The sequence below is a fragment of the Stegodyphus dumicola genome, chromosome 2 (genome assembly GCF_044657685.1).
Source record: "Stegodyphus dumicola isolate Sdum_Otavi_A_Nest chromosome 2, ASM4465768v1".
In the NCBI taxonomy this organism is placed as follows: domain Eukaryota; kingdom Metazoa; phylum Arthropoda; class Arachnida; order Araneae; family Eresidae; genus Stegodyphus; species Stegodyphus dumicola.
Genome location: NC_140769.1, coordinates 220003323 through 220030769, shown reverse-complemented (window position 1 = coordinate 220030769; position 27447 = coordinate 220003323). Strand labels below are relative to the sequence as shown.

The following is a 27447-nucleotide window of genomic DNA, read 5'->3' as shown; positions in this document are numbered from 1 at the left end:
TTTCAAATAACTGTTACATAACAAATGTGCACATAGCATATTTTATTCGACCAAAATCAACTGTAATAGTTAGTAAAACATCTGCTATGTTGGTTAGTCAAAACACTTCAGTAAGTGTTGTTTTGACAACAATTATTATCCCCCACCATAGCTGTTTTACCTACAGCATGAATAGGATCGTCTTGGCATTCTGCCGAGCATGGCAGATTCAGTTCATTGCTGTCAAGCCTTCAGTTGATTAGTTGTATAAGCTTGTAACGTACACTTTGTCAGGTTATAAAGTATAAAGCATACATTTATTTTTGAACCCTAAAATGTATAGAGGAAAGAAAATAGTTCATTTAGTTTTAATAGTCAGTGACAATAAGTGTTCAGAAGAGGAAAATCAGCATGTATTATGCCAAGAAATACCAAGAGAATCAGTTTCTCTGATTCAAGATTTTTTTAAAAATTACATTGAGAGCAGTCAACCGTCCACATCTTCTGGCGTTCGTGTTGAGAACATTTCAGTTAGTTAGTCCATTCCCTGAAACAGACAGTAGCTCACCATTTTCTACAACCTCAAAGAAGAGGAGCTACATTATTTACAGTAATGATGATGATGACAATTCATCAAACAATCAGTTATCAGTACCGGTATTGTTTGCGAGCAACGATATCATGCCAAGCATCTCTCAAGCCTCCACCATCAATTTAGAAAAAAATATTGCCGTTTACTGGGTAAACAATACATGGGCTATAAGACGGCAAAATAAAGTGTACCTAAAGAAGTCAAGTATGTGAAAATTTGTTGTAATCACACTGCAAAAATTGCAAAATAGTTTCGTGTGCGGGTTGATCTCAGAAGAAGAAAGAGCTGCGTTGCATTTCACTTTTTAGAATATGAAGTCATGGGGTGAAAAAAGCTTTTGTACCAGGATCAGTTTCTAAGAGAAATTTACATAAGCAACACGAACGTGATAATCGTATTACTTCCAGGAAACAAACTGGTTTTGATATATTTGTGCCAAAGTCCGATTTTCAAAATACCAAAATAAAAGTGTGCAGATTGTTTTTTTTTAAAACACACGTGATCTCGGACATGATTCATTCTTATGTTGGGTTAAGGATAGTCCAACAACAGCAGGTACGACAGATGATTATGAAACCCTTACTTTAAACGTACATCTTCATGTATCATCACAAATAGAAATGCACAAGCAACTGTGTCTGAATGGTTGAATTTACTTCCAAAAGTGCCAAAAGTCACTGTTGACGAGCATCATCAAAGTGCATTTATGTTGAGTCAACTTTTCGATCACACTTGCACATGCATGCAATTTAGAAAACATGGTGCGTTGAACAAAATAGAAAACAAATGTTGAGAAATGCCTTTTTAAATGTTCTTAACGAAGATAATATTTCAATTCACAAAATGAGAAAGGATCAATGCAATGTGTACTCCAGTTTTCAGTTAAAAAAATGCTTTGCAAAATGAGTATGAAACACATGTCAAACAAAAAGATGAAGCATGTAGCGCTAAGAACAAAGCTAGAGAAAATTTGAAGGATACACCCGATCATGTGGTGATATCTGTTGACATGCAAAGTATTCTTTTTAGCACCAAACTTACTTGCAGGAGCACTGTATTATAAACAGAAACTGCAGTGTCATAAATTTACATTTTATAACTCTCATTCTTAATTTTGGCACAAACCAGATGGAAGGCTTACATCCAACAGATTTACAAGATGTATCATTACCTTAAAACTACATGCAGTTCTTATAAAAGCATTACCATAATTAGTGATGGGTGTGACTATCAAAATAGAAATAAGGTTTTGAACAGTGCATTGAGTGATTTTGCTTTTTTTTTTTTTTTAAAGTAGAAGTGGAACAAATTATACTACAAAAGGGACACACAATAATGGAGGTCATTGGTGTGCACTCCATTGAAGAACATTATATCAAGCCCACTATTTATGCACAAAATTATATAACGAGAATGCGCCAGGCTCGACCCAAACAACCGTATGATATCAGAGTGGTTCATTTACAAGCATCTAACCACCAATTTTTAGTCTATCTGACCTGGTTAAAAAAAGGTGTTATCCCACTGAATATGATATCAGAGACTTTTATATAGATCTAATAGTGGAAGGTGCTTCAAACTTCACCATCCACATAATTATATAATACTTCCTCAACAAAGGCGTCTTCCTCAAGAATATCCTGAACCTTCAACACTGTATGACGATACATTGGAAATAACTAGATCTCAGTTCAGTCAGTTACAGTAACTTAAACCCTTTATTGGCCATGACTACCATTCCTTTTATGATTCTTTAGAGTAGCAGTCTGATTAATAAATGTTTTTTTTTTTTTTGTTCAACAATAATAAAATACTAATGTAAATTAGATAAGTTCTTTCTTTTTTTTATATAATACCTGCCATGTGCCAATAACTGGCAATTAATAATCTGCTACAAATTATTCTAATTTGTACCCATAGCAATAATAAATAAATTATTACATTTGAACACCAAAAATCAAATAAAAATAATGTATAACACCTACAACTTTCAATTAGTTTTCAAAAATCTGCTTTATAAAATTTTACAGGAGAACATTTTTATTCAATAACTCATAGTTACACATTTTGCACATAGAGGATATTGGTCTGACAATGACGATATACCTCTCTTGTACTTACCTCAAATAAAAATTTTACGCCACAATTCCCTTTTCAAATAAACTTATAAAAATACATCCACACCTGAATATAAAAATTTTAATTTCAAAACATTTCATTGTTGATAACCGGAAAAATTAAAAAGTGCATCAGAGATTATATATGAATTTTCCACCAATAATTCTGTATAAAAAACTACTTCAGTTTATTTCTAATAAAATATGAATATAAATGCAATCAATAAGCACACATCAAACTATTGATTTTGAACTGTTTTCAATGATTCCCCCCCTCATTAACGATATTACAACTGATTTCTCAGTAATGAGACAAATTATTTTGCTCACTATGCTATTAATTTGTTGATATTATTACGTTACCTTCCGACATCAGTCGTTACATTATTTTCTTCCTTCACGTTCGTACAGAGTTCGTGTGAATTTCGAGTGAATAACGACGACAGCACTTGATGGAATATTGAAACATATACTTTATTTAGCAAATATTAATAAGGACAGCTCAAAAATCCCGTTTAACAGTCGTTGAAGAACTACTGTACACATGCTGACACAATCAGCGAAACAGCCTTCACACTTTCAGGCTATAACGGTGGAGACAGCTTCACTGCAAAGCACCAGAGTACAGCTCCCGACTCTGCTCGGTTGTTCTCAGAAGTCCACGTTACAACTTGCGATGCACTCGACGACACACAGAGCACAGCTCCCGACTCTTCGGTTCAGTCATTCCCGGAGCTCAACACACTCTCTCGACGAGGCATTAACCACGATACACCAAGAGACGCCTTCGGTGCACTCGCTGCCCGGCTGTAAACTCGATCCACTCCGCATGGACTTACTAACTCGAGACACTAACTATCTTGCACTCTAGACGAGGTACACTCTGACTGCGGACCAGCAGGGTTTATATAGCTTTTGGCTTGTGTTCGAGAACATTCTGGGCTAAACCGGTAAGAATTCGTTCCAGAAGGTTCTCCATCCATCCATGGTATATCGCCAATTTTGTAGCCGAACAGGCAATTTATCGCCAAATATGGCAACCCTAAAACTACTTTGCGGGGAAGCCATCTTACCGTGCCTGTACATTTCGTAACAATATATAATAAAAGGTTATGACAATCAGATTCAGGGTTAAGAATAAGGGCTAGTTCCGTTACTTTGTCTGAATCTCTGTCGAAGTGAACCTCAGAAGCAGAGTTAACATGTAGCAATCTAATAATAAATACTCTGTTGCATTAGTTCTGGTATCATGCATTTTAAATTGCCCTTCCATCTGTTGCAAAGTATTTATTTAGGGTGGATACCTCAGATTAATTTTAATCATGTATATTTGTTTTCTAGGATTATTTTTTCTATATTTTTTTAAAAATATATAGTTAGTTTTCCTTTCAAATTTTGTGCTGCATGTAAAGTACCATTTATGCAGTATGTCTTCTTGCAATGTTGGTGCATGCACTGAATAACATTTATAAAAACAAGAAAGGAATGTAAGATTTTATTTAATGCTTCCCCCCCCCCAAAAATGAATACATTAATGTTGAAGACAGGATTTAATCAATGAGAAGAATGTGAGTTTGCAGAGAACAATTTTTGTCTAAAGATTATAAAGAAGATACGAAACACCTCTTGCTTGAAAGGGAAAGGAAATTTGCTTGGAAATGCAATGGAAACTATTAAAATTAAGTATTGTGCCAAAAGTAAATTTACCATGCTCAGATCAGATTTGGAAGAAATAACACCAAATCAGAATCAAGAGATATGAAAAATTATACAGAACATTTTTAAAAGACCAGATGAATTAAGTGTGAAGAAAACTTATTCTGAAGCCAAATACTAAAATGATGACGATGATGATAATAACAAACTAAATTTAAGTGATTTTGAAATAAAACTCATATAAATGGCAGTGCTCGATTCCCTTATTTGAAACAAAGTACCATGTTAGAAGACTCTGGTACAGATTTAAATTAACAATTTTCAGTTTCCAAATCCTCACACACACACGCATACACACACACAACAAAAAACAAACCAAAAAACAAACAAACAAACAAAAAAAAAAAAAAAAAAAAAAAAAAAAAAAAAAAAAAAAGAATTTGCAGATAAGTGAACTACTTGAGAAATTAGTTTTGAGGTAAAGTAATTGCTCTAGAAGATGAAACTAGTTTAAATGCTGATATTATTAAGGATGTTTTAAACAGAAATTAGATTATATCACATATAAAAACTGATTTATCCAATGGTAGGGAAAACAATGGGCAAAAACACAGTTCCAGCGAAACAGTTATTTTCTAGAACTACTAAAAAAGTTATAATTAATCTCCTATGCAATGAAAAATCATCCAAACTTGAAATAATGGATATTTTTTTTCAATATTACAAATAGCAACAGATCAGATCATTCCTCAGATAAAAGTACTACAAGAAGCATTTGGATTAAATGACTGTTATAAAAAACAAGTTTTGAATCAAATGAAAGAAAAATTATTAGAAAATTAAGAATTCAGGGAAAATGTAAGGTACTCTGTCATTCCAAAAAGGAATAATTATTCTTTCCAGCCTATACCATGATTTTAAATTACCATATGATGTTAAATTATATTTCAAACTAAATTAACACAGAATGCAAAAGAAAGTATTTTTAGTTAGATCTGACGGTTTGGTACGTTGAACGACCATCTATCACATACTGAAGTTATAAGCTGATTAAAATTATTATTCATTAATAAACTAGCATATTATCTTCAAAAGTGCATGTTACTAAAGAAAGCATAAATTCAGATTCCTATTTAACACTAGAATTACTTGAAAATGCTTTGAAAACTGATGATGATGTTTTAGAAAAAGAGCCTTTTCCACTGACTGGGAATTAAGAACTGAATCTGGCTGGAGACTTTTCAATCACAATAAAAACAAACTTAGATTGGCATACAATTTGAATAAAACTATCAACAATGATCAAAACCACTTTCTTCATAAGGAAAGAAAATTCCACATACATTTCAAAATTTACAAAACGTTTGAAAAGCTGTTATTATAATTACTTTAAAAATAGTACTAGGATTTTACCAGTTAGTATGCAGATGAAGAAAGACAATGTACAGGGTTTGTCCAAGAACTAACGAGCTCCATTTGACTGTGAAGTGACAGTACAGCACCAAGCAGTGTTGCGAGTGAAAAGGAGTAGGAGGAACCTTAAGCTTTCCAGCGGTACCGAGGTTAAACACCTTTGTGGTCTCGATGAGTCAGGAAGTACTGCAGTATAAACCACTGTCTAGTGACCTTGTCATACTTACGATAAAGAAAACGTTAGAGCAGAGTGACCAGAGTCCGAGAGGAGCTTCAAAGGACATGGAAATTTCATCATGACAATGCGCCCTCTCACAACGCTTTTATTGTGACATCTTACCTGACCCGGATCGGCGTAGCAACAGTTTCCCACCCACTCTACAGTCCGAAACTAGCCCCAGCGGACTTCAATTCCCTCAATTGAAATGGGTGTTAAATGACATCATCTGGGCACCGTGGAGAACATCAAAGCAACCACGACGGTTCTTCTAAAGCAGTGGTGCCCAACATTTGGCCTCTCACAAGCACATTTTCAAAACATCAACATTTTTGTTAAACATATTTCTAATCTTATGTAATACATCTGAAATATAAATTTCGGCAAATGGGTTTGAGATGAATAATAATATTAGTTGAACTTTATGGAAATCAGAGAAGCGGAGTTAAAAATTATATTTCAGTGCATTTAGATTTTCTGAGTATTTCTCTGTTTCAATTGCCTTGTGGTTATTAATATGGCTTGATAAATTCTGAAAATGGGTGAAATTTTTTTCTTTAATCCGATTTATACATGAATTTAACTTTATTTGAACAGCAGTTACAATCGCAGTCAATTGAAAAAGGATTTTTTCTCTTCCCTGGAGATCTTTGTTCAGTTTAGCTGTTATATTCGTGAGAAAATACAGATCAGATAACCAATTATTATCACCTAATTCTTTGTAACTTTCGTTTCCGGATTCCATAAACTGCTTTATTGACAAAAGAAGTTCTATAAACCTTTGAAGTACTTTCCCCCTGCTGAGCCATCTAACACCGGAATGAAGCAATAAGATTCCATATTCACTATCAAGTTCATCAGTCAGCAATTAAGTACGAGGGTAAGTTGAAAAGTGGTCAGAGTTGTGTATGAAAGTCAAAAAATAGAATGAGACATTAAAGATATGACATACCTTTATTTTTCCACATAGGTACCAAGTACATTGAGACATTTGTCATATCGCTTGATAAGCTTCAAAAAGCCTTCCAGGAAAAAATCAGGGCTTTGCATATGGAAGAAGCACTGAACGGCTTGTTTCACTTCAGTATTGCTTCCAAAGCGCCTTTCCCCGAGATTTTTCTTCAAAGCCGGAAACAGATGGAAGTCGCTTGGTGCGAGATCAGGACTGTACGGCGGATGGTGTAGGCGCCCTCAACCAAGAGTTGCAATATGGTTTTGCATTGCCGTCGCCGAATGTGGTCTGGCATTGTCATCCAACAGCAGAACGCCAGATGTGAGAAGGCCACGCCGCTTTTTCCGAATCGCCTTTTTAAATTTCGACAGGGTGTCACAGTAGCGCGTAGCATTGATGGTTCAAATCTCCAAAAAGTCCAGCAACAAAACTCCTTGGACGTCCCAGAAAACTGTGAGGAACACTTTACCTGCAGAGGGAATTGTCTTGAACTTCTTTCGGACAGGTGATGACGGATGTTTCCACTCCATAGATGCGGCCTTCGGTTCTGACGTGAAATGGTGGACCCACGTTTCATCCCCCGTCACAATCCGAAACAGAAAGTCATTGCCATCTTCATGGTAATGCAGGAGATGTTCCAGGCTGACCCCCATGCGTTGTTCCTTGTGTGTCGAGGTCAATTGTCGGGGCACCCATTGTGCTGACACTTTTCTGTATCGAAGAATGTCGTGGATAATGTTTTGAGCTCGCTCATGTGAGATTCCAAGTTCTTTGGCTACTTCATCGATGGTGATACGCCGGTTCGCTCTAATCATGTCATCCACCTTCCTGACATTTGCATCTGTAGTGGCTGTGCGCGTCCGTCCAGCTCTCGGTATGTCCTCCACTTGCCGACGTCCATCACTGAATGTGCGACACCATCTCCACACCATTTGCTTCTACATCACACCTGGCCCATAGACTTCCACGAAGCGGTTATGAATTTCTGTTCCTGATACTCCACGTGCCCATTCATAGCGGATAACCGCTCTCACTTCCTCCTTTGACCACGAATTCAAAATGCACCTTCTCTCCATACCTACCGAGGCTCAAATGAGAGACTGGTCTCCGCTTCGCGCAGACACTGCAACAGCGCCATCTGCTTGATTTGCAGCGACCTCTACCCAATGGTGTATCGGTGACTTGCGCGTTTTCCTGCTGTGTCGCCTTCCGCCCGTTCAACGCTTCTTCCATATGCAAAGCATGAATTTTTCTTGGAGGACTTTTTGAAGCTTATCAAGCGATATGACAAATGTCTCAACGTACTCGTACGAGAATAATAAAATAAAGGTACGTCATATCTTTAATGTCTCATTCTATTTTTTGACTTTCATACACAACTCTGACCACAGTCGACAGGGAAAACTTATTTTTCAACTTACCCCCGTATTTTATAACGTCTTGCAAGATGTCTCTTATGACTATAAATGCTTACCGTATTTTAACAATTAAGAAATATGGTTATTTAAAAAATATTTTTTGTTCATAGTACCTTATCGGGCTGGCCAGCCCAAGGTTGGTCACCGCTGCTCTAAAGGGCATCTCAGCAGATGACTTTCGAAAAGCATATACAGCATGGGCGCTGGCAAAAATGTATGTGTACGATCAATAAATTGTAAGAGAAAAAATGAGGCTTGTTATTTTGTGGACAAACACTGTATAAGCAGATTTCTTGACCTGGAGAGAAAGCCTTTGTCAACTATCATTGGCTGATTACTCTGTTACAACTGCCTTAAGTTCTTTACTGACTTTAGTTTCCTTAGCTGCAATTCCTTATAAAATATTTAAGGCCAAGCCAAAGTTTATTCACATGCATGTTACTCTGTATTTAATATTTTAATCTGACTGGAACTTCTGTTCTGTGTTTTCTTGCCAGCAGCAGAGTTTTTATTATTATTATTGTTCTAAATTTTATATAACAATATGGCTGACATATTAAAAAAAAAAGTTTACTTTAGCCTTCATCTGAGTTTATGGTTGCTCTACTTAGAATATATGATGAGATGATAAATTGTCTGTCTTTACAGCTGGAGGAGTTGGCATTTACAGTCATGTAGAACCTTACAATTTATACATTTTCAACACATCAGATGCTCAGAAACTATTTAGTTCTTTTTAATGAAGGATATATAATATTTAAAATCTGTTACGACCTACTGAACAGAAGATACTAAAATGAATGTTTTGGTGATTATTTACATGAGCAATGGCTCCTCAACTGGATCTGGCTTTTAAAGTCTGTTTTGCAGCCAGAGGTAAAGTCAATCAAATTTGTTAATTATTACTAATGATGGATTTGCCGATTTATGAATATTTTCAGATATATACAGTGCCAATGCTTATTTCTGATAGTAAATAGACCTATACTAAAAAAGATTATTGGGGTATCTTGAGATATTCATTATTATTAAGAGCAGGATGTGCTTCAAAATTTTGCTTTAACAAAATATATTGTTAATAAATTTGCTCAGCCATGTTTAAAAGCTAGCTGCCACTCGGCATGCACAATACTTTCTTCAATTATTTCATATAAAATACCAGGTCTCCTTTCCTCTAACAGCAAAAAATTTAAATTAAAATTTACAATTATTCTTTCTGTCTTAAAATTTCTTTTTATTTAGAACACACAACACTAACAGGCCACATTTAGTACAAATTTCATAAAACATAATAATTTTTTTTTTTATTTACATCAAGATGCTGCCCAGACTGTATAGTGGTTAGGGGAGCAGACTGCAACACCAAAGGGCACAGGTTCGAATCCCAGAGAAGGTATGGTTGTAACTGTCCATCCCTTCATAGGAGGCAAAGGTGGTCCACCTATTAGGTGCCTCTTGAATAACATGACCACCACTTAGTGGCCAAGCTGAAGTTTGCTGAGGGCCAACCATTGATAAAATAATTTTTTTTAAAAAATCAAGAAGAACAATACAATTTTTAATTAAGCAGGATGATAAAGTACACATTTAAAAAATTTGAATTTCAGGGACTCATATATAGTTATATCACTGAATCATAGATATTATGTATTTTATTTTAAAGAAATTTTGTCAGAGATTAGGATTATGAGAAAAGAGATACGAAGTATGATATACGATCCTACAAGAAAGTCACATAATCCAATGTTTGTCTAAGTTAGAAATAAAATCCTTTAATAACAAGCAAACTTGTGACAGAGTTTATTCAAAACTGGAGTCATATTCAGAATTCCAAGAAATAATTTTATCTAATACCTAAAAAATATACATAATAAAATTCTTTATCCCTAAAAATTTTATGCACTTCTGAAGTGTGTTACGACACAAGTTTATTTATTGATTCACTAAATGCAAATTTTTTAAATGTTTACAGATTTGCATAGATTAATCTGTAATTCTGTTCACAAATTAATATGTATTTCAACAAACATTTTCAAAAATTACCTTTTTGGAAAAATGACCAATTCTTGTCTGTAGACATAGAAAGAGAATTTCGTGGAGATACACCGACATCTACAGGAGAAGAACTTGGTGAATCAGCATTTTTCGCTGAAGGACCCAGAATGAGGGATGTTGGCTACATGAAATGAGAATAAAAAATAAAGTACATATAACAGATAAATTTTGAACAAATTTATGTAACTTATTTAACCATTTGGAAAAAGTTCCTCCTTTTCTTGTGACATATTAGCAATGAATGCTGTTTATGAGTTAACATATTTTAATGATTTCATGACTGTTTTGAAATTATTGCATACAGAAAAGACCTGCCTATTTGTTACTTGTTTAGTAGTATGCTATTTACTGAAACACTACAATTTCTACAATCATTTCTTAATATTTATAATTTTTATTAAGAATTTTTTTAACTTCAAAGATTAAGAATGGCAATCACTGTGTTGTGTCCTTTAAACCAAATAGATGTATTACAGGATTCTGTATTTCAAAATAGAAATAATTTTCATAAAAGCATGTACTGGTTCAAAATTTATAGAAATTACTGTTTTTAGCAAAATTCACAATAGTCGTGTAGAAGAAGAATCAACTCTAAAATTTCATATTCTTAGATTTATACTCTAGACTTTTCACTTTCAAACCCCATTCTAGTATTATAGAGCAGAATTATTTTACCAACAATACATCACTGCACCAACACTGATATTAAGATAATCATCCTCAAAATTTCAGATTCTCACGTTTTTATGTTCGCCCCCCAACAGAACAATAAAACTGTTAACATTCTGCAGCAACAAAGTGAATTATATACAAAGTTATGTGCCAGTAAATTATAAGCTGCAGTACCCTGGCAACAACAGGTAAAATATTAAATCTTAACAGCTGTATTTAGTTTTTTGTATATTTTTAACAACATAAGCTTGATATAAATACCTGCTAAGAGAACAACAAGCCTATTCAAGGTAAAACTTTTATTAATAACAACACTTTGCATTCACATGACTAATTCTGACTATGCTCCAATACTAGAACTTATCTATTGTCATGAAAAGAACACTTAAACCATGTTTTAAGATTTGAGAGAAAAAAATACATTTGAAAGGATTTGAATTTTACACAATGCATGAAAGCTCTCAGTATTACTTCCCTGCATGTGCAGCATTTTAAAGACCAGACTCTACTTATTAATAAGCAAGTACAATTTTAGAAGAAACTAATTTTATTCTATACATAAGACATTCAAATTTATAATAATTTATTTCTAAAAGCTTTGTGTGAAAAGGCAAGGTATGTTATAATTCAAAAATTCAGACTACCAGCAAATATTTTGTTTGAGATATTTATTATGTTTATAGATATAACATTTGAAGGAAATCCACATATCTGAAAATAAGAAACCATTGGAATGCTACTGGAAGACCTACCTGTGAAACAGGCTGATGACTAGGTGATATTTCATTTTCTCCAACTAAACTATTTTGCTTAACTGCAGGCCCAATAATAACTCTATGACTTTTTGTTGGAGGTGGAGGTATAGTAGCTAAAATATGTGGTGCAGCCCCTGGGTTTCTCGTTTCCAGAATACTGGAACAAGCTACGAAAAAAGAATTTAAAAAAAATTATAACAAGCTATGTCAAAATTATTACTAAGCATCAAATGATAAACATCAGACTGAAAATTCTTATAACTAACATTTTAATAAAAATTCTGGCACTTTCTAATTTAACAATGGGCTGTTGTAATAGTATGCCAAAGTGGCAAATGTAGCAGCCTGAAAAAATCATGAGTATCATGAATCAAAAAAGTATTTCTTAGTGGCTGTCCCAAATCATTCAGCAAAAACTTTGATTATAGTGATGCAAGAAAATGAGGCAGAAGAAAGTATAATTTGTTTTGATTGTTGGAAGGCATTTAAAGTGGATTAATTAACAGTTGCCAGATATGAACACTTGGAAGTCAGGTATAATTTACAACTTCACTGATCCTGATAGATGTCATACAAAAGCTATTGAAAAGTATGAGGCAGTACAAAATGGTTAAATAAATGTGAGCATGGCACTGTCCTCCATCCAAATTTCTGCTTAAATGAATTCATGCGAGATTAATTACACGAAAAGAAGAATATGTTGAGAATGTTAACCCTTAAAAGCATGAATTTTTATTTTTATTTTTAAAGTCAAAAATACATTAGAACTGATATCAAATAAAATCAGAAAAATACTAAAATAATCTAAACTAACTTTTTATTACAATTTGGGGGGGGGTATGATAGGCAAATGTGTAATAACAATTTTATGTAATAATACATACCTTATAAATTTGTTCAAACAATTTTAAAACTTTGAATACATCAAAATAACAACAAACACAAAATCAAAAATTCATAAATGTCCACACCCTACACATCAACTCACAATAATGACCGTTATACCGTTAATGCTGTCACCACACAGAAACTTTCAAAACTATATAAGTAAACAGTAAGTATCCAATTGGTTACAGCATGCAGTAAGCTAAAATTTGTGTTTTGATTTGATCTACATGACTATATTGCCAAATGACAAATACATGCATTTAAGGGTTAAAAAAAACCAGTAGTTTTTATGGCACAGTATTTGAAATTAAGCTAGCAAACTCTATTTGGTACTTTTCTTATTTAAGAATTTTTTGTTTTGTTTTCTGCATTTATTATGGATTTAATATAATAGTCTTATTTTCAATGAAGTTGTATACATCGTTAGGACTGCCAACTGGTTAAATATTGGCCTCTAGTTTAATACCAGATGAAAGGAAATCACGAATTCCATTAATGTATGGTACCATCACCGCAACAAAAACACAGCAAGTCAATATAGTTTAAATGCATAGGTTTTTAAATTTAATAAACATAACATATACTGAAATTCAAAGGTAGTGTGACGAGTTACATCAAAATATGATCAAAGTAAATCAACTTATAAGAATTTTTCTTTCATATAAACAAAAAAATCTTTGAAAATGAAAACAACATTAATAAACAAACCACCGAAAACAAAATTCTGCTACCTCAAAGAAAGAGTGGAACCCATAATTTGTTAGTCAACTTCAAGGCAGCCTATGATAACATTGATAGAGCTCATTTACTAAAAGCCCATCTAAGTTAATTAAGTTTGTGAGGCTCCCTCTAACCGAAACCATTTTTGCGATATGCATTCCAGGAGAAACATCTACCTCCTTTAAGATCTGAAATGGATTTAGGAGATAGTTATAACAGATGCTCGTATTAATACAAGAGGTACTACATTTAATAACTATATTTTTACTACTCTACTACTATATTTTTTATACTATACATACTTTTTTTCTGTCACTGCTGTCAATGTTAGTTACCAATGTCAACGTTACAAGCTGGCTTAAGCATACCAAGACATGCTTAAGCCAGCTTGTAGCACTCTAATATGCAAAACATTACACACTGACTTTACGTCAGCTTGCACTCAACATTCTATTATACCTTAAATCTAAGATTTAAAATATTATGCTGGCATGCACAATATTCTACTAAGATATAGCAATAAATCAAACAGGCATTATCAATAATATTCATGCCACTAATAAGATACACCAACAGCTAGGATAGATACAGCAAATTGGTAAATTTAATCTCTTATTGTTAAAAAAATACATAATTATAAAATTTGTCATCAGAACTCTCAGCATTTAGAGAATTAGCCCAATTACAGTCTTTCACAATATGCAGCAACCGACATTCAGATAACTAGAGTGGTAATCCTTATCACTTGAATCTATTTGCACTACAGCAGATTCTTTCTTAATAGATTACAAATGAATGTTCAGTTAATGTTTTCTTACAGGATACAGCACATTAAATATATAAATGAAGAAATGATAGTCTCTGGGATTGTAATCTGGTCAACATAGCTGTTTGTCAAATCATTGGATTAAAATTTATTAAGCAGAACATAATAAAAGACTAGTGGAAAACACAAAAGGGTGCAAGACTTTTAGATTTTCTCTGCTACAGACTTTTCAATCAGAACTGGGATGGAGCTGGGTTCAATCATTTTAATACTGGTAACCAGACATTTTAACCAATAACAGACTCATTCTCCTCATTTTCATTCTATGCATGATCATTCACGAGGCTGCAATGCAGGCTTTAAGCCTGGGCATTGAGATAATTAAAAACAACAGAAAAAAAGCAACAACTTTGTTTCAACATATTTTCTACAAACTTTAATTACTCACTGGATATATGTATATATATTATACATAATCTGTAATTCTAATTTTTTGGTTAATCTGCCATAAGTGGGATAAGTGCGAAACGTGGCAAGAGTTTTTTTTATTTGGTGTGATTTCAATTTGGTTGTGAATGGCTGTATGTTTTCTTGTGGCAAACATAAAGCTTTATTTCCGTGACTGTAATGAGTGCGAGTTTACTGTAGTCGGATTTTTAAAAAAAAATTTAATTTTGAAATATTGTGTTTGTTTTTAAAAGTTTTACTGTTTAATATTTGCAGGAGGTTAAGTTGTTGTTAGCGGAAAATGTTGGATTTCAGATGACATATAGTTTAAAATTTTAGAATGTTTTCATTTAATTTTATTTAGTTAATGTTTTTTGGGTTAGTTAATTATTTTTTATTTATTTATTTATTTTTTGCATGGGGCAATGGAGAGATGTGGAATGTTTAGGGTGTTAAGTGAAAGTGGTTCAATATGTTGAATTCCACAGCGATAGTAACTTGCATATTTTAGTGAGTTTATGATGCATCTACTGTTAGTGAATTTGAATATATTTACTTAATTGACAATTTTGGAGTTCGAGAAAAGTGTTCAACAATTTATTTCAGAAGTTAGTTTAATTCCTTCAATTGAAACTGATGTGGTGTGTCCAAAATGTTCTGCAAAGATGGTTGGTTAATAAGGATTCAAGTAAAAAACTTATTTTTCTAATTTTTAGTCTCATGTTTGTGACTTGAATTTTTGGTAGTTCAATTTAAATTTATGTTTTAGTTTGTAGTAATTTATGCTTGTATTGTATTCAGCGCCATTTTCATTTGGCGATGTTAGATTTTACATCGCTGTTTCTTTTTGCAATTGGCAAATGCGAAATGAAATGGCGATGTAAAGTTTGACATCACAAATGAAAAGAGTTTGGCACCAACTTACCCCGCTTATGGAAGATTCAAAACTACTTTAAAAGCAAGCAGTTTTGCTAAAGCATGGCATCATAATTCAAATTATCTTCTGATCTGTCTATCATGCTTATTGGACTACTTTACTTAATTCTGGCTGTTAAAAAAACTTTAATTGCAATTAATTAACACACTAATGTATAACTGCATAAATACTCACAAATATCAGCCATTCTTTCTGTACAACAAAAAGCCAAGCAGCATTGAATAAAATTCTGCAATAAAGCAATAAGCAAAATAAATATCTTAAAAAGTTATTATCAAATAAATAATGATTTTTTTTTAAAGAAAAGTTCAGACAAAACAACAACAAAAAATCATAAGAATGTTTTTAAGATATTTTAACTGAAAATATTAATAATGAACATTACCTATACTAATCATTAATAATATTTTTACAATTCACATTTTTTGCTGTTCACTTTTAATTATTAAAATTTGCTGTCAAATTTAATTCAACATTTGAAATTCAACAATTCAAATTGTGTTCAACTATTATATCACTAGTGCAGAATCTGACATAATTATGGGAAAATGCAGACTTTTTAAAACTAGATATTAAATTCCAGGAGGGAAAAAATACTTTATGCACATAAAAATCAGTATATTAACCTACAAAAATAACAGTTTGGATTTGAAGGGTGTCAGTTTACTAAGATTATATAAACAATTAAAAAGTAAGGAGGCTATTGACAACTTAACTTTGCAAGGCATTCAAAAAAGTGACACATTTAATTATTATAAAATACATTCTAAATCACTCTTTTATTTTTGTCTAATTTGTATTAGTGCACTTAATTCAAGAATACTTGAAATCTAAGAAGTAAAACATTCATTCATATCACCATTTTTAAAAAATCCCAGGCCTTTCTATTATAATCCAAAGTTTCACCTCATGGTTATATTAAAGTCAATAAAGTTTTCAGAACTAAGTTCTTTGAGATATGCACTTTTGTATATCATTTGAGAGCTGCGCAATGTTCAAACAACTGACCCAAGAAAAGAAGGAAATGATTAGAACGCTCTAATAGCTTTCGAATTATAATTTCAAAAACCACCTCTTTTTTTTTTTTTTTTTTTTAATTATAAATTTACAGATCTTATCCATATTTCTTAGAATGGAAACGAAATCTCCATTCTTTACATTAATTTAGTTTTATATTATTATATTATATTATTTTTATATTTAGTTTATTAATTTAGTTTAGTTAGCTTTTGTGTGTATGAAATTTTAGTCTAAAAAGGGAAGGGGGATGGATTAAAAAAAATTCTACTAGAGAGAAAAGCTTTATTTTAGACAAATATTCCATTCCCCCTGTGTTGTCTATCATTTTGAAAAGGCATCAGTCAGGCCTTGATTAAAGCTGAAAACTGTGCTTTCCTCAATGTCAACGCATTATTAAAATAAAATGGTTTGAAAATTACAGGATCTAAGACAGAATAATTCCTTAAGTTATGGAATCTGCTGAAACAATTATTACAAGTAGAATAATTACAAGTAGAATAAGTAGAATACTGCTGAATTATTACAAGTAGTTTATTTATATTATTATACAAGTAGTTAATAATTATATGTGTATATTGCATTGTATACATCATATAAGAATTACATAGGTATAACTTGTATTCACTTCATATACAGAGAAAACCATGAAAAGCACATGAAGTCTACCTGTTCAGTGACAGAACAGAACTCATAGCAAACAACACAAGTTTCAGCCACTGGTAAACTACAGTTTTTAAAAGTTAGGTTCATATTTATATTTTATACATAGATAAATGGAAAATGCATACTGCTTGCCTTATATTAAATATTCTATCCAAATTTTTAAAAAATTTACTTGCAGTTAATATACTATTATATATGTAATGCTGATTTTCCCATGTTTCAAATAAACATAGTTACAAAAATCTTTATCAATTTAACAAAAAAATACCTACAAATTTATAAAAGGTTTTAAAATCAGAATTTTTACCTTACCTTTTACACACAAATGAAAACTAATCAATGTAAAATTTCATTGGGCTTCATATGCCTAGATTCATCTAAAAAATGAAAACCACACAAAATTTGATAAAATGCATTTTACACAAAATTATATTCAATAAAAACGAAAAATATATATAATAAAAGAAATGCTAGCCCCTTTTATAATCAGTTCTGAGTTACTTAGGGAAAAGAGAAATTACATGTAATAATGCTATTTTAATTGCAAGCAATTTCGACAGCCAGTACAACAGATTCAATCTATCGTACAATAGATTTATACCAGCCATGATTAAACACACTAACTCAAAGGAATATATAAATTCTTACACATAAATTTCAAACTCCATATTTTTCACATACAGAATAATTTTCTTATATGGTAAATATTATTACACAAGAAAACAATGATTAAATACGTAATAAAAACACACACACACACACAGACACGAAAAAAAAAAAAAAATCAATGATAGATTAAAAAAAAAAAAAAAATAAATAAATAAAAAAAAAAAATGAAAACAGTTTTTTTCCTAAGAAGGACTTGTGTAACAGTTTCGAAATTATTACTTTTACAAATACTAACATTGGCACACACTGTGCTTTTTTTAGTCCGGGGGGATAGTTTTACACATCATGAAAATATTAAACAACCATTAAAATCAGAGCTCTGTAAGAAACAATCAACATACCTTACATGATGTTTGAACATTTATATCACATGTTCAAGCGCCATTATATAAATAAGACTTAAATATATACAAGGATACTCAAAATATATATCGCTACTTAAACCCTACCTTTTTTTAAATCCCATGATGAGAATTTGGAAATTAAAAAGAGGTTGCATTTAGGTAAAGATTTATAAATTGAGTATCTTTCTGAAGTACTCTGATAGGTATGCTAGCTGCAATATCAATGGGCTAGGTTTGAATTCTGAAGAAGACATGGCTGTTTTAAGCGTTTAGTGCCTGTGCAGCTTGGAAGAACTTAAAATACAGGCTGGCTCCAGCATAGAACTGGGTGCCCCTTCAATTGGCGACAAATTTTGTTCAGTTTTGGCAATGAAACCCCATTTCTGGTTACCATGATAGTTTTACCTTGGTTTTAGCATCTACTGCCATCACCTAATGTTACCATAACTTTGTTTTAACCTTATATGATATCATCATTCTCCTGATTTCTTTAAAATTGAAAATAGATTGATGTGTACATGAACAAAGTCAAGGCAGTGCGCAATGCCGAATTTGTGCAATTATCTGACTTTTTTTTAAAGTGAAAAATAGATCAATGTGTGCATGGACAAAGTTTGTCAAATTCTTTGACTTCTTATTTTGGTTCTGTGTAGCAGCCATACTGAAATTGTATCTTCCTGGCACTGATATTGAGGTAAAAAAAGAATCCCCCTCAAAGAGAGAGTGCACCTAACTGTAAACGTTTACCTACAGGTAAACCAAAAGTCCTCAGGTTTCTGATGGAAGAGAGAAGGGGGGGGAGAATTTTAAGAAAGATCATCAATCTGCTGTGGTGCTTTGTATCAAAATTGGGGTAGAGGGACACAGTTAGTGGAATGGGATCCAAACCTGTATAACCAATGATGAAATTCTGGTATCCCATGCACTTCTATCTGTAGAAAATTTGGAAGACCATAAAAGCTTCCTATGAACAAGTCAATATAATTAACTTGACTGACATATAGTTATACAGTCAAAAGTCGTTAATCCGGACTCCTTCGGCGATTCACGATTATTGATTTTTCCGGATTATAGATCATCAGTTTAAATCTCGTAAGATGGCATGCAGAAATTCTAAAATTAAAAATATGAAACCGTAATTTATGAAATAAAGAACAATTATGATCTAAAGGGTATAAAAAAAAAAAAAAAAGCTTAATATTTACTTGTTTACTTTATTAAACATTTCTTTCAATGTAAGTTGTTTAAGTTGCTTCGTTTTATGTGATAATACTTTCTCCTTGATTCTATAAACAGACATAATTTCTTGTTCAGTTACAAAGTTCTGCTGTTCAAGTCCCGTAATTGCTGTGCCGAGAATACCGACTAACTTCTCAATCGAAATTTTTTCGTTTTCACTAACCTCTCTATCACCATCTTCATGTCTTTATCCATTTTTTGCAGCAATTCCACTTTTTGTTTGATGGACATCGAAACATACTTTCATTTTGTAGATCCTTTGGGAGCTCCAGCATCGGAAATTCTATTTGACATAATCGAAAGTTCAAGTTTACTTTTATAAAATTGCTCTTACAGTCTGCAAAAAATAATAAGCCGGATACAATTAGAAGATTAAGGAACAACGCAAACTGCAGCATTAACTGAAATAGATAATTAGATAATTTTAGCCTAGCTTATACCTTCCGTTATACATTAAACACGCATGCGTAAACATATTATGCGCATGTGCAGAAAGTTTTTAGCTTTGAGGTCCGGTTTATAGATCATTCCAAATTATTCCGCGTCTGGATTAAAGACTTTGTACTGTTAAGGAACAACGCAATCATCAACATTAACTGAAATTGATAATTTGAGCTTATACTGCCCGTTATACATAAAGCGCGCATGTGAAAACGTATTCTGCGCTTGCGCACACGTACAGTTGTAAAGGTCTTACGTGCACGCGTAAACGTCTATGCGCATGTGTCAACGCGGCGCATGCGCAAAAAGTTTTTAACTTTGAGGTCCGGATTATAGATCATTCCGGATTATGGGTGTCCGAATTAACGACTTTTGACTGTACTTTCATTAATGGACAGTTCTCAAATGTCTACATTTTCTATGTAGGAAAGTAATGCACTCCCATTCAGCAAAAACTGCCTAATAACAGAGTTGGATATCTCTGAATTGAACATTCAATTGAACCATTGTTTTTTAGTATTGGTTGGCCAAACTAATACAATTCAGAAGATGTTTTAAGATCAAAGCTTCCACAAAAGTAGATGACTGTCTTTCAGAAGAAGCAATTACACTAATATGATAAACATGCTATGACATGATGAGATAGATCTCTTGGAATAGAAAATGAAAGAAGCCAGTATCAGTTTTCTCCCCTTTATGGCACTCCCTCTGTATCGTTTACTAATTTACTGAATTGATAAATCCATGAATTAATCCAACGAAGAGAGATGAAGATGTGATTAAAATAAGTAGTTTGGTCCGAGGTTCGAATCCCCAAAACGGGCTAGCTGCATGGGCATTTTTTTTTTTTTTCCTATGTGAAACATATTTTAATATGAGCTAGTTTTTCTTGGAAAGTCCTCCACGAAGACATCCCTCCCTTCATGTACTGCCTTAAGACAGAACACTTAAATAACAATAATAATACATATAGGAAAGTAAATGCAATCAGCAAAAGTTAATTTCTGAATTGGGATACTTTAAACATACATACAGTCAAAAGTCGTTAATCCAGATTATAGATCATCAGTTTAAATCTGGTAAGATGGCAATATTTGTTTACTTTATTAAACGTTTCTTTCAATGCGCGCATGCGTAAAGCATACATTACGCATACTGAAATTAGAAAATTGCAACCAGAAAACTATTTGATGTGTATTCGTGATATTTATAATGATGAGGAATTTGATTTAAATCATATCAAAGACGGGATACATCGAGATGAAATACTACATTTAGTAAGGAATTATAAGCTGAATAAAATAAAAACATCTTTCCTGAAGATAAGGATAGTGCTGACAGATCAACTTCCAGTTCATTGCGCGCAGCGATGTCGCCCCCCCCCCCCCTGCAGAGCAGCGTGAAATTGATAAACAGATTTCGGAATATTTAAGAAACAAAGGATATGCCTTTATCCATTTTTTGCAGCAATTCCACTTTTTGTTTAATGGACTTTGAAACATACTTTCGCTTTGTAGATCCTTTACATATTAGTAAATATATATCGGAAATTCTATTTGACATAATCGAAAGTTCAAGCTTACTTTTATAAAATTGCTCTAACAAAAAACAATAAGCCGGATCCAATTCGAAGATTATGGAACAACGCAATCTGCAACATTAACTGAATTAGATAATTTCAGCTTAGCTTATACCGTCCATTATACATTAAACGCGCATGCGTAAACGTATTATGCGCGTGCGCACACGCAAATTCGCAGCCGCAAAGGTCTTATGCGCACGCGTAAAAGCGACGCATGCGCAGAAAGTTTGTAGCTTTGAGGTCCGGATTATGGGTGTCTGAATTAACGCCTTTTGTCTGTATTAAATTTTAAGCAAATTGCATAGATATTTTCAAAAAAATTAATTCACATCAATAGAGATATTCACAAACAGCAAATAATTTTTTAAAACAATCATTTTTTGAATCATGCATAATTTTGCTGGAATAGATCATACCTTTTTTAACTTAATACTATAACAAAGCTTGACAAACTTAGCATTACATGACACTCTCAACATTATTCATTCAACCTAACAGACAGACCACAAATCAGCTAACAACATCAACAGAGAAAAGCTTTATTCCGAGAAATCTGGAAATAACTTATGAATCACATCAACAACATTTATACTGAATGGGTCTATGGCAGTGATGGTGAACCTATGACATGCGAAGCCATTTTGGGTGACACACATAATGCAATCCCAAAGCTGTCAATGGAGATAAAATTTGCATAAAACAAAAATACCGTATATACCCGCGTATAAGTCGAGATATTTTGGACAAAAACAACAACAACAACAACAAAAACAAAAAAAAAAAAAAAAAAAAAAAAAAAAAAAAAAAAGACTTCAAAGTGGGGGTCGACTTATACGTGGGGCCATAAAAAAATGAAAAGAATTGAAAGTTCAAAAATTTCTTTATATAATGCAGTTGTTTTCTTCCCGCACTCAAATTGGATGACTTATCAAATAAGTCACTTACTTGAAGTAATTTCATGACTTAAATTATGTGACGAACTAATCACAGAATTTCATACTTTAAATAGAGTAAGTTTCGATTAAACCAAAGAATTTTCGGCCCCCGAACAACCGATCAATATCGAGCAATAAAAAAGTTTCGCCAACACGCCAAGAAAAGAGAAATGCAGATAGTTTTTACGTACGTATAAGTCTTTATAATAGTTATTGTTTATTCATGAAATACTTTTGTTAACAGGTGTACACGTCAAAAATTAAAAAATAGCCCACACAGTAACTGAACAGTTTTGAATATTTCTTTTACCTTTTAAAAAGGGAAAATGCAGATAGATTTTACGCACGAGATGATGATGACAGAAGAGTTCTATGAAATGTTTGGCGAATCTGACCATGAATCGGACGTTGAAGGATTTTGATTTTGTTTATTTACCAAGGTATTTTTTATCGTATATTTACTTTTTTTCTCAGATGATTTTGAATACTAAATGTAGTACTTAAAAATTTTTTTCCGAAGTTTCTCGATCGATTTCGGAAGTGGGGGTTCTTATTTTCTACGAATTTTTTATGTCAAAGTGAGGGGGGGGGTCGACTTATACGCGGGTATATACGGTACTTATCTCCTGCAAGGCCTTATCATTGTCAACATTCGGTGTACTTCTCGGGTACACTGGAGAGCATGCCTAGCAAATGGATGACACCAAAAGAGTTAAAGTAGGTTTTTGTTTTTTAATTTTGGCATGTCAAGGTCAAAAAGTGTGCTGTCACTAATCTACAGCAGGCCTTGGCAGCCTGTGACTCATTTTATGATTTCAAGAGACCTACTTAAGTTCGAAAAATAAGGTATAATATATAAAATATAAATGACCACCCGGTGGCAAAGTGGCTAGCGTGTTGCGCAGCTGCACCACAGGTCCAGGGTTCAATCCCCAGCCTGGGCAAGGTTGACTAAGTCTTTCATCCCTTGAGTGGGTCGATAAAATGAGTACCCAGTTTGCTTGGGGACTAAACACCGGGTGTGTGTGTGTGTGTATGGGGGGGGGAGTCCTGCGGCAAGCTGACCACTTGCTAATGCACTCCGGGACTCAAGGTCAAAAAAGCAAATTTTTGGGGCACTGCAGGCCGTGGCTCACTAGGGCTATTGTGCCGCTGAGTTTAGTTTTATATAAAATATAAATATGAAATGAACACTTGAAAATATGTACAAAATAATTGAAAATAAATAATAACATTAACATTTTTGCTTGATTACAAAGTCGCAGTAATGAACATGCATTTTTATTTTTAAAAATAAAAAAAATTAATAAATAAATAATTTCAAGGAGAAAGTGACAAGATAGGAAATGCTGACTAGTAATCCATATAATTCTAAAAAACTGGCTTTGCCATTTCGGCGTAGTTGTCCAATTTAATAAATATGAGCAATTATTTTCATACATGAAATTTATTTTAAGTAAGAACAGGAGCAGCTTAAATACTGAAAATTCAGATGTTTGTATTCATCTTATGGCGAACTAAGACAAACCTGACCAATCGATGTCACAAACCCAACATCACAGAAGCCATTGATATTGGAGACAAAAATAAGTTCATTCAGTTATGTTTGCTTTTATAATAATTATAATTTTAATGTTTAAAATTTAAAATGAATTGTAATTATTTTCAATAAAATTGATCTTATTATTAACCAAAAAAGAGTTTTAAAATGAAAATACCACTCATCTGAAATGTCTTCTTAATTCACACATTTTGATCGATTTTGACCCTCAGCCAAAAAAAGGTTGCTGAAACTTGCTTAATGGTATACTTCTTTACCTGAATAGTGAATTTGGTACTTATGTATTAACGCAACCACCTTAGTAGAAGTTTACAAATTTTCAAAATATGGTAAACTCTGACAACCCTGCTCATAACAATCCTTCAATCAAGCAACGCGATCATTTTTATGCGTGTTCTGTTTTGTTGTATTGCTAGTTCCAATGTTATTTTAACCCAGTGTGACAGTGCAACCCTAAAATTTCGAAGTTCCTTAAAATGTCATGAATAAATGGTATCGTCTTGATTATAATAAAAAAAACCCCGTTTTGTATCTTGATTCCTTTTCTTCCAATATACATACAACCCAAAATTGGATACATTAAAAGCTAGCAGAAATTTTCATGAATACGAAAGTCGCACTTCTATATGGAAATTTATGTCTCTGATGCTGAGAGGCTGATAAATGTTTTACCTTAAATATGAGCTTGAGAAATTTCTCAGCAATGGAAGAAACTGCAGTAAAATTTCTGCACGAACACAGAATTTTTCTGAAAAGTTTCTAAAAGGAACAACAAGGAAATGCGTTTTGTAGATAGCCAATGCTGCTAAGATTTGCATAAAGCTGAGTCTTCGCAGTTCTTCGATTCTTTCTTAAGTAAAAACAGATCACTGCGTACTTCATAAGAGTAAAAAAAAAAAAAAAAAAAAAAAAAAAAAACAGAAAGATTTAAATAAGAATGTAAGTGTTTCAATGTACAACAAAATTCTTTTCTAATAATTAAAATTTGTATTTTAAAGTGCTAAAGTATGTTTCCTTTTTATACGTTGATAATGTTTATCGACATACTATATAGTTTAAGAACCTTTCTAAAAAAAAGGGGGGGGGCATGAAAACCACCAGTCTGCATCCGATAAGTAACCTATATTTTCATCTGTAAAAAATCCCCAAATTTTGCCGAGGTGGTAACGTTACTAATAAGTACCACGAATTTCTTATCCCAGATTCTCAATAACTAATTCTTCACTATTACTTAAATGCTTATGTGATACTATGTACATACCATCAACTCCTGTTACCTGCACAAAGTAAAGGCAGCTATTTTGTGCAGTAACTTATGTTTTATTCCAATCACCTTGATGCAGTTTGGCAACCTTTCACAGTAGAAAAAGTATGAAGACTTATAATTGCAAAATAAAAGTACATATATATTTACAGCAAGCATACATGTTATTATACATATTTTTACCCTTGGGTATTTATCTTGAAAATCAATAAACCTACTTTTCTTGTGGCAAACATAAAGCTTTATTTCCGTGACTGTAATGAGTGTAAGTTTAGTGTACTCAGATTTTTTTAAAAAATTTAATTTTTAAATATTGTGTTTGTTTTTAAAAATTACATACATAAATACTCAAGGGTAAAAATATGTATCACATGCAAGTGCAAATTTTGTCACACTGTCATACAGATACAACTCCTACATTAGTGATTTTGCGCAAATTATCGTACTCCTGTACAAATTTTATGACAAATTCTTCCATTGCAGGCAAATCTCAAATATGCATATTTTAAAACTGAATTAAAGACAATATCAACATTTGTCTATAAAAACTGCTGGAACATAGAATGCAATAAATGGAATGCATATGCAAATGATGACATTGCTAGTTAAAACTGAAAAACTGCATGTACAAGATTACCAGTCTGATCCATTCGAAAAATATGGCAAGTTTTTCTAAGATGGTTACAATAATACCTAAGTACCTTTTGTGCATATTTGCACTCAGGACATCTTCAAATGTGTTAGTGAGCAAAGGATGCTTTTAATCCAACTTTGGCACATTAACAATTATGAAAAGTTTACATTAGCATTTCACTATTCCTTACAAATGAAAAAAAAAAAAAAATGTGTTTGGAATAAAAGACTGAAACCGGCTTTTCTAATATAAGATACTCAACTTATCTCTCATTTCATCTAATATGACTGATAACACGAAAAGCTTCAAATCCTGTTGAAAATAATCAAGAATAAAAAAACCCCTTAATCTTATCTGTTAATCTTAGTATTATTTGTTAATTAACCACTGATGCATCTTGTTTAAAAATAATCAACAATAGAAAACCTGGGATTTTTAATCTAAAGCGTTATCTCTAAATTATCATTGATGCAATAGGATATACTTAACCATTCATGTTATCAAGGATAGTTTTCCGTATATAACATATGTTTAGTTTTAATTTTTTATAGAAGATAAAAACCCTTTAACTATATATCAATAATATTAAACATTAAAAGGAAACACAAAAGAAAAAGCTGCTTTTATTCATGACAGTTATCTTTTCAGAAAATTTTATCGAGTTATAAATCATTAAATGAGGTTAAATAACGTAAAAGATGAACAACCATATAACAGAATTCCTTAACACAGATATACTTAAAACTAAATATTATTATGAATATTACTATTAATTAATTGGTTCACAAAATAAAGATGAAAAATGATATTGGTTATATTTCAACATTTCCACTACACTAGAAACATAGCTGTAAATGATTTCTAAAATGCATAATTCCATAAAAGTCATAAAATACATTACTACTTCCCACTTTGAAATTCTTAAATGTAATAAAAACATTAAGTTACAATAATTAAATAACTTTGAGAAATGCTATCATAAAGATAACTATAATCTTATATATAAGATAAAAACAGTAGTAATTTCTGCAGAGTTTCCGATTTTTTTTTTATTCCATTTAAAATACTCTTGTAATACTGAAAAATCTCACCTTTAATAAAAATTTAAGGAACAAAATATAAAAGATCAAATTGCGTGACCACTTTTTACCATTTACAATGTTTAGCCATTAAACTTATGTTTTCAAATCTAAGCACGTCAAACAGTAAAGATTTCTTTACAAGAACACAATTTTAATTATCAAGATTTAAAAAAAAAAATCTGCTAATTAATTACTGTTATCTCCATTCCACTATCTACATTCTCTTCAACTGCACTGAATCAAAAATTGTCAAAAGTCTCTTAATTACAAGAATTTTATTTCATCTAAAATATTAAAAACTTTTAATTTCTTTATCCTAGAAGTACAACATTTCATTAACACAGAATAACCTAAATCAGAGAATTGCACACCAGAATTTAAAAATTCGGTAAGCTTAATAACTCTCAACTAAGAACAGTATTTACCATT

The 27447-nt window shown here is 32.2% G+C and overlaps 1 protein-coding gene across 5 annotated transcripts in view; it reads right to left on the bottom strand.

The window, feature by feature from the left end:
- The window catches only part of Reps (RALBP1 associated Eps domain containing), a 116755-nt gene that overhangs the window by 87522 nt on the left and 1786 nt on the right, over positions 1-27447 (bottom strand). For all 5 annotated transcript variants that reach the window (XM_085811789.1, XM_085811791.1, XM_085811790.1 and 2 more), the window contains exons 2-5: positions 17580-17644; positions 15759-15813; positions 11824-11993; positions 10388-10520 (exon numbers count right to left, since the gene is read on the bottom strand). In XM_085811789.1, the coding sequence (XP_085667915.1) occupies positions 10388-10520; positions 11824-11993; positions 15759-15771 (316 nt within the window). In that variant the 5' untranslated portion in view covers positions 15772-15813; positions 17580-17644. The remainder of the gene's footprint in view (positions 1-10387; positions 10521-11823; positions 11994-15758; positions 15814-17579; positions 17645-27447) is intronic.